The sequence below is a fragment of the Grammomys surdaster genome, unplaced genomic scaffold (assembly GCF_004785775.1).
Source record: "Grammomys surdaster isolate TR1022 unplaced genomic scaffold, NIH_TR_1.0 99, whole genome shotgun sequence".
Taxonomy (NCBI): Eukaryota; Metazoa; Chordata; class Mammalia; order Rodentia; family Muridae; genus Grammomys; species Grammomys surdaster.
Genome location: NW_021604578.1, coordinates 4,243,625 through 4,252,587, shown reverse-complemented (window position 1 = coordinate 4,252,587; position 8,963 = coordinate 4,243,625). Strand labels below are relative to the sequence as shown.

The 8,963-nt window shown below is 42.1% G+C and overlaps 1 protein-coding gene across 1 annotated transcript in view; it reads right to left on the bottom strand.

The window, feature by feature from the left end:
- Itga1 (integrin subunit alpha 1) overlaps nt 1–8,312 on the bottom strand; it is a 150,277-nt gene extending 141,965 nt beyond the window's left edge. The window contains exon 1 of the mRNA XM_028783268.1: nt 7,851–8,312. Coding sequence (XP_028639101.1) covers nt 7,851–7,911 — 61 coding nt within the window. The 5' untranslated portion in view covers nt 7,912–8,312. The remainder of the gene's footprint in view (nt 1–7,850) is intronic.
- Between the last annotated feature and the right edge of the window lie 651 nt (nt 8,313–8,963).

Below are 8,963 nucleotides of genomic sequence, written 5' to 3'. Positions count from 1 at the left end.
TCTCTCTCTCTCTCTCTCTCTCTCTCTCTCTCTCTCTCTCTCTCTCTGTTACAGTGTTACAAATAGATTATTCTTTTTCTTCTCACATGGATAGTCTTTATGAACTTGTAACAGGAGCATGCAACATGGTAGATCTGTAAACAAGTCCTGTAAAGAAGGCACTCTGGTAAATCTCTTAAGAACGCCTGGCTTGAAGCCAGAAATCAGAATACCACAAACTAAGTGCACACATTCATTTGAACAGGATCATATTGGAATTAACTGGTTTGGGAGAGTTCCTTGGAAGAAAGTGGGTTGTGTGTATTTATTTACTGTAGTGTATTTCTTCTTAGCCATACTAGGAAATGAAATGGCTCATGTTTGTGTGACAGCAACGAGGATGGGGGCTCTTGAAATATGAATGTCACATTTGAATACTTGGTACTTAGCACTCCATCTTGTTCTTGTTGTTCATCTAGACTCGGGTGGTATTGTTTGTGGTTCTGTTTTACTTTCTGGCAAAACTTACTTTACTGTGACCACAATCTGAGTTTGTCATCTTTCTTAAAGCCTCCCTGGGAGTATATCCCAACATTACTTCTCTGTGTATGTATTGTGTCTTCCAGACCACAAGCCCCTGAAGGGCTCAGACTACCTTCTTTATTCCCCAGCACAAGTGATATGCACTAACATGGCACATATGAAAGACAGAGCAGCAATTCCCTAATTTATAGTTTTAAAGTTGACTATCATGGAAATCTTAAACACAAGAAATTAGGTTACATTTTATGTACAAAAACATAAGCAAGATTGCACTTAAGGTAAACATCTATAAACCTATTCAGTTTTAAAACAATACCAGGACTTAGATAGGAAAATAGGGATTTTAAACACATATTCCTAACAGAAAATATTACAATCATTTTAAATAATAAAGGTCAGTTACATTTATTGTACAAGATTCGAAATGTGATCATTCCAGCACATATGAGCAGTGAGCTCTCTCATTATGAATATCTGGGGGCAGATACTATTTTTAAAAAAGAACATATGCCAACTTTAGGCTGTATAAAGGCTCCTGGGTGACCTCTACAAGCAAAGTGAAGGGTGCAAAAAGAGAGTTATTTAGCTAATTGTAGGTGCAAGGGGAAAAGGCAAAGGGGAAAGACTTTTTCAGAAAAACTTCTTGTACCCATTCTCTGAATTTCCTTTTGACTACAAATGCTAATGTAGCAAAGTCAACAGTCTATCCCCCAACAACCCCCCACCCCACCACAGCCCCTATGTGTGTTATTGTGTGCATGTCCCATACTCATCTAAGTGTGTCTGTCTGTATTTATCTATGCATTATAGGAAGATTTTGTCAAGAAATAGTATAATAAAATGTTTAACGGATACTTTAGGAGCTAAAAGTCAAGTTAGTCAAAGCACATTTAATTTGCATTAAGGCAGTATGAGTACTTGGGAGGTAGAGGCAAAAGAGTTGGGAGTTCACTCATGCTCATGTAGTAAGTTTGAGAATAATCTGCTCTACATGAGATTTTTGTACACACATAATGTAATTTATAGCAAACCAAACCACCTCAGTCATTTGACCTAATGCAATTTAGGATGCTTTATTAAAAATTAAGTATTTGTATGTATTTCAGCAGATCTCCCAAAATGCCCACAGGCATGTGTTGCTTTATTCCTGGTATTTAAATTATCTTAACTTTTCTAATAATCCAGGTGTCATAGCTATAGAAGGCAGACATTTGGAGAAAGCAGACTTTGTATGTAACAGTGTACACATTTCTATTTCTCTTAAAACAAAACTGACAGAAAAATTAAATAAAACATAATTAAGTTTTTTAAAGTTTCCTTTTAAGTCATGGAAAAGATCAGATTACAAATAGGCCCATCATGTACACCAAGTGCTAACACTCAAGAGCACGCCAGAAAATTCAGTCTGCCACCGCTGGACTCACACACACACACACACACACACACACACACACACACACACACACACACCGCACACTCCTCACAGGTTGGTTTTTTTACATCATTTCGACTTTCTCTGCTTCCTCTCAAATGAAGCTGTTCCCAGGAAGCTCTGACTGGGGGTGAGTCTGAAATGGTGAGGCTGGCAATGGCAGAGAGACAATTATTCCTTCAATCAGATCAGTCTTGGCTTAGAAAACAGCATAGAAGAGGGGCAGAGCCCATATCTGTGTCTTAAAGGGCCTGCTGTATTAGCCTCTTTGAAATCCTAGGCTACAGAGCTCAAGCTTATTCTTTGCCCTTTTTTTCTCTTTTCTTTTTGTTTTTGGATTTGGACATTTTGTTTTGTTTGTGAGAGGGTCTCACTATGTAGCCCTGTCTGGCTTGGAACTAACTCACTATATATAATTTGTGGAAGTCAGCCTGCCTCTGCCTTCAAAGTGACAGAATAAAAGGCATGAGTCACATGGCCAACAAGCTGCAGTTTGCAAATGTACAAAGACAACTATCTGTTGTTGGCTGCAGTATTCAAATGTGTTTCTTTTCCATGTTAATATTTTCCTAATAGGGTGCTGCTAACAACCTAGTAAACTACAAACCGGTTGTCCTCGGGATCATATTGTCTAGTGCTGTGTAAAATGTTGCAGTTTTCAACTGGTGAAGGAATGAAAATATGAATGAAAAAGAAGGACCTGACTGCTCCTAGGTATGGTGGAGGCGAAAGTTTATTGTAGATAAAAGGGAGAGCGTAGCCAGACACAGAGAAATCTGAGAAGAGTCCAGAGTGTTCATGACCCTGAGCCAGGCCACGTGAGGAGAGCAGGAGAGGTGAGGGAAGAGCCAGGAGAGCAGGAGACCAAAGACTCCAGAAGGATAAAAGATAGATAAAAGGACCAGGGATCGAAAATGGCTAGATTATAGAGGGGAAGGCAATTGGGGGAAGGGCAGCCCAGCTTCTGGGTTTAGGGTAGGGAGTGAGGTATAGTAGCCACATCCTGTGACAGGTAGAGAACTGAGGCATGCTGGGAGAACCTAGGGGCCAGGTCCACTTTAATCTGTTAAATAGACACCTTAGTTAACCATTTGTCCTCAATATTGAGACCCAACAGTGGAATCATCTATTCAGTCAGATTGAAATATAGGCAAGAATATATTTAAAGGATAGGCTAACCTTTTAAGTAGTTTATAAGTTTGTCTACAGTCCATTATTTCATAGTGTTTTCAATAAAAAGTATCAATTGTTCTTAAGTACTAAGGATAATTAAAAGAAATACACAGGCCTCACAGAGCACACAGCATGCTGGAAGGGAGACAGCTACATACTTCATCATTGCCTCATATGGTGGGCTGTTTTATAGAAACAAGGGCACTAGGGACATTCTGGTGTCTGGGGAAGGACAACTAGTCCAACTCATTGACTCCCTTGGGAATCACATTTGTGTGGGAGTTAAGGCTCTATAGTGCTGGGAGGAACTGCTTACGTCAAGGCCCAGAGGAGTAACTGCTTACGTCAAGGCCCAGAGGCAACTTCAGAAGGGTTGACACAATAGAGCGTTTTGAAGTTCAGAACTCTAGAGGAAAGGAATATGTTCATCTCATTTGCATCTCTTGACACTTTGCTGTGCACAGTTTGAGAATGGATACAATTCTCTAGTCATGGAGAGCCCCAAATAGGCAATCTATTCTGACTTTAGTGCCATGACCGTGATTCCACAATAGCTTTCACCCCAGTTGCTTAGCATGAATGTAAACACACTATTTTGTGTCTCCTGTATCAGAAGAGCTGTTGAGAATAGTGTTTGGATCCTAACTCTCAGAAAATGCATCAAACAACTTACTGATTCTATTAAAATAGTTTAAGGGGCCTATGACAATTCAGCCAGTTACAAATCTCAGTGGGAAATGTTAGGGGTTGGGGGTAGAGGAAGAGAGACAGGGGAGCATCCATATCTACATACAGCAAAAGTCAGCAGCAATCGGACTCCAGAGCTCAGACATGTGCAGTTAGATGACTACTACATATTTTTGCCTTTCTGCTTCCTGGGACGAAACACCTAACGGAGACAACTTAAAGAACGACTTGTTTATTTTGGCTCAGAGTTACAGAGGTATCAGTCCACAGCCAGGTCATGGTAGAACAGCAGTTTAGAACAGCAGTTCACATGATGGTGGACATAAAGCAGAAGTAGGCAAGATACAATTCCCAAGGGCACCTCTCTAGGTATGTATCCTCTATCCACACAGCAAATTCCACCACCTCTCAATAGTCTGTTCAAATTTTATATCCATCAGTAGATTAAACCACTACATTAGAGCCTACATGATCTAATCATCTCTTGAAAATGTAGCCTTAATATTAACCATCAGTATTAGCTTCAAGACCACATAGAACAAAACAGCTAATATGTGTGTGTGTGTGTGTGTGTGTGTGTGTGTGTGTGTGTGTGTTATTCTTCTTGCTTTCTAACTAAGCAAATAAATCCCAATGGATTCATCACTGTATAAACATATAATGAGTAAGGCAACCCCCCATCATAACTCCTAATACATGGCTGCCATTGGAATTCACTTATTGATCGGATCAATGACTGTCTCCCCATGCTCAGCCATCTCCTCACTGGAGTTCACTTTGTATAGGAAATTCTGGCTGTGGAAAAGCCTTGAAAGGTGACTTATGCATCTAGGCAAGATTCTACAGAAGAACAATATACAGCTCAACAGGGGCCATATGTAGATCCTGTTATTAATTCACTGAGATGATAGAGTGCACTATCATCTAATTTCACTATATACCTAACAATCATGGAAATAACGTCTTTATTAACTATATATGTATCCTTATCGAAGTAATTTAGCCTTTCTTGCTTGCATTTTACCCACGAGGTTGAGCGATACAGGGAAATAAGCTTGTACAAATTAGGCTTGTTTCACAGCAGGAAACTTGAGGTCAGAGGTGTGATTCAAAGTAATTTGTCATTTACTAGCTGTGAGACTGTGGACAAATGGAAAAAAAATATCTTCGTACTTTGTGTTTTTCATTATTTTTCTTCTTCAAATTATGGAAGATGTATAAGCTTTTACTTTTTAAAATTAGAGATAAAATGTTACAAAATTCTTGGCCCAGAGCCTATCATATAATAAGTTCCAGTATTAATCTGTGCTACTTATAATAATCATCTGTGTGGAAGGCTGAATCTAACCGTTGGATGTTTCCAATGACAGCAATGGACGTGGTATTACAGGGGAAGGTATATATTCCCTCTCTTCCGTCTTGGCTGAACATCAGCACTGACTCAGCTGCAGTCTACCTGTCCTCATACGTAGATACAGTAGCCTTCTTCCGGTAATCAGGTTCCTCAAGGTCTATGAGCAATCATGACCTCTTCTCCCACTATGGCTTCCTGTGATTTCTATCTACTGTTCTTTATCCCATGTGCTCTACCAATATTGGCTCCCCTAAGGCCACCTCCAGGGTGTCTGTTTACAAAACTACTTTCAGATGAATTCTCTGTGTGTATCATATCTTAATCCAGGACATTGACCTGTCTAAACCAATGACAAAGACTGTATTTGAATGTTGAAGGGAGGAACCTTTCTTCTTGGCAAATTATATATGTTGGGAGAAACTAACACAAGGAGTTGTAAAATCCTTGGGAAGTTTATTGTAATGCTGGTGGTTTGTTATGAAATACGCACAGCATTGAAAGCTGGACAGAGTTTCTTTAGAAGGTAGGGGTTAGTGGGAAGGAAGGGTGGAGCTCTTTTGTAGAGGCATCAAACAAGATCATATCCACAGTGGCAAGAAAAGCAAGAGGATTACGAGGAATGTACAGAAATGATGCTGGATGTGATGGGTGTTCTGTTTATGGATTGTGGTTGGCAGAATAACAGTGTGGAACCACCGAAGATGCCCTTGCCCTAATCCATGAAAGCTGAGTATATTATCTTAGATTCGAAAGCGGACTTGGCAGAGAGAATTGAATGGGGATTTGGACAGAGGTACCAGATAAACGCAGGGACCCAGGGCAGGAGACTTGGAGAAGATGTGACCATGAGTCGGAGCCAGAGAGGAAGACTGAAAAATTGCACTACAAGTTTTGCAAGGGGCCACAGGAAGTGGAAGGAAACGCCCTGGGGGGGCCCATGATTTTTATCACAGTGTGACTTAAAACCTATAGAACTATAAAGCAGTAAATACCAAAACAATACTTATTGTTTTAAGCCAATAAATGAATGACAACTTATTGCAGCAGCAAAAAGAAGTAGATACAGGGTCCTGGATTTGGACAGTCTGTTGAGAACTTTGGATTTTTATCTGAGAGGCAATCATGAACTATTCCAGATGATTGACTTCAAGTAGACACAAGAAAAATGTCATGCTTGGTAGGTGGGATAGAGGGACAATTTAAGCTCTATAGCATCACTCCTAAACGGCTATGTCTGTAAGACTCCAGATGAACAGCTGAGTTCATGAATCAGTAAGAGGTTTCCAAGTATGAGCAATTGATAAGGAAAAAGTCAGACCAGGGATCCTTAATGTCTTGTGTCTCGTGGAATGGACATAAATACACTAAATAGAAGGAACCTGTTCTCCATGTGTCAATAATGTTCTAAACAGTGTACACTGAAAAATGGAGCACACTTTAGAAATGCCTGCCGATCTGCCTCTTCAACTCTCATCTTGGATTCAGCAAGGCATATCATACCAACGTATCCGTGAAACTGTAACTGACTCATCCCCACCCCTCCATGTAGAGAACACATTTCCACACTGACTGAATGTTTGGTCAAATGGGAGGGAAAAAAGAGATACAGTTTGAGTAATTAGTTAACAATTCAGATTTTGCAAAACATCAAGATACAATCTCTGAAAGTCTGGGTTGGAAGGAAAGCTTGCATCAAGGGTCAATGAAAGAGCTGGTAGGTTGAAAACACTCCCTGGCCTATAATGCTGTTCCAAAGTCACCACTGTTTGGCTTTCTGGACACTTCCTGAGGAATGGGAAATGTTTGGATGAAAAGCCTGTAGTTCGTTAACTACCACTTCACTATGAAAGAGGATGGACTTGGTAAAAATCCATTTGTAAGTGAACATAACAGTTCTCAGTGCTTAGCCATCCGCTGCTGGGTTAACTGGCCCTATGTAATAGTTAAATGTGAAATTAACTAGTTAAGCATCCCAACAATGAAAGCATCAGGCAATTGAATGTCATGTCCTGTTAAAGACAACCACTCATTTAAGGAGTAATGAAGTGATAATTTGTGCTTAAATCTTCTACCCTTTCACTTGGACACCAGCTCAGTTTTCCCTCCCCAATTGGTACTTACAATAAAGGCTACTGTTAGGAAAATCCTAAATGCCCCCACATTTCTCTCAGTTGAATAGAACACTGCATTTCTAGGGTACTGCGCCTTCTTAAAAATACATTTGTGTTTGAAAAACAGCACTGTGATATTTAGGTGCCAAACATTCAATTTCAAAATGTTTCGTCTCTTAGGAACTAATGTAGAAATGCCATATTGGGACAAGAAGTGGATTTGTCTCGCATGCCTGTCTTTCCTTATTCTTTGGCAGAAAAGGTCCTAAATATTAAACAGAAAGAAAATGCTATAAAGTCCACTTCTGAGCAACCCTAGGGCAGGAACTTTGCGCACTAACCAGACGCCCTCCGGTTACTCTCCCTTGCCTAAAACACAACGCGCAACGTAAAAACAACTTTAATTTGAAACGCCACCTGTACTTGGGGAAAGTTCTCATGCCTCCTGCTCCCTTCAGTCCTTTGAATTGACCGGTCTACCTGACAGCCCGTCTGGTTTGCCCCTCTGCTATGTGTGTGACCCCGAGCCCCAAACCCCACCGGAGATGCTCAGGAAAGCAGGGTCGCTCACCCGTGAGAAGCCAGATGCAGGCTACAGTGACCTCTAGGCCGGCAGGGCGCCTGAGGACCATTGCTGGAGCGGCTGCTGGAACCAGCGACGTGCTGGTTCGTGGGCAGAAGCTGGCAGGAACAGGCAGAACCCGAGCGCTGGAGCTCTGGGTCACTTGGGCGGTCTCCGCGGGTGTCCGGCCGTGGTTACAGCGGCTGCAGCGCCTTGGAGCAGCGGAGAAATGATTTCCTGTGTTTTGGTCAAACGCTGTTAAGCCCGCTCCACGCTTCTCAAATCCCAGATGGATTGCCACTTCTCCCGCCCCTTTGCGCGCTCGGTCTCTGAAATCTCACTGGCAGTCACCCAGGCTCTGTCCGAAACATGGACAAATAAAGCCAACTTCGCGGGACCGTGTTTAGGCTAAAGTCCACGGGCAGCAGCAAAGCAAACCTTAAAGGGACATCTGCCTTTCACAGAGAGGGCGATCTTGCTTCACGAACCAAGTCCCAAAGGTGGTGGTGGGAAGGCGGGGCTGGACATTTTCAGGAGGGTGTCGCCAGTCTAGTGGCCCCGCCTTCGCACCCGCGACGTCTCGCGGATCTGGGTAGAAAGGGTACTTTCAAAGTGCCCGGGCTTTTACTCCATGAAGGGGGGGTTGCTTTCCCGTGTCCAGCTGCGCAGAAGGGATTAGATCCTGAAGGAAGTTAGCCCTTGTAAGCCAGCCGACTCAGGAACTTGGCCTTGGAGCCTTCTAGCCTCCAGGGTGTCCTTGCCACCCGCAGGCTTCTCTAAGGGGTTTCCTTTAAATTGCAAAGAGCTTGCCTCCTTTAAGATTCCCAATTAAAGGAAGTTGTAGGTAAGGAGTTTTGATGGGGAAACATGGTAAGACAGCTTGGAAGAAGGGAGACACAAGACTGGGGGTGGGCAAGGAAGAGTTACGGAAACGGGGTGGGGGGGTGGGGAGGAAGGCAGTCTCTTTAGAAATGGAATGTGGGCTATTTTGTCTAAGCTAAATTAGGATGTTTGAACACTGAGGACTGGCTCTAATAGAGAAGCCAAGGCACTGTTTTAGTTGTTTTCGTTCTCTTTTCTCTCTCTTTCTTTCTTTCTTTCTTTCTTTCTTTCTTTCTCTCT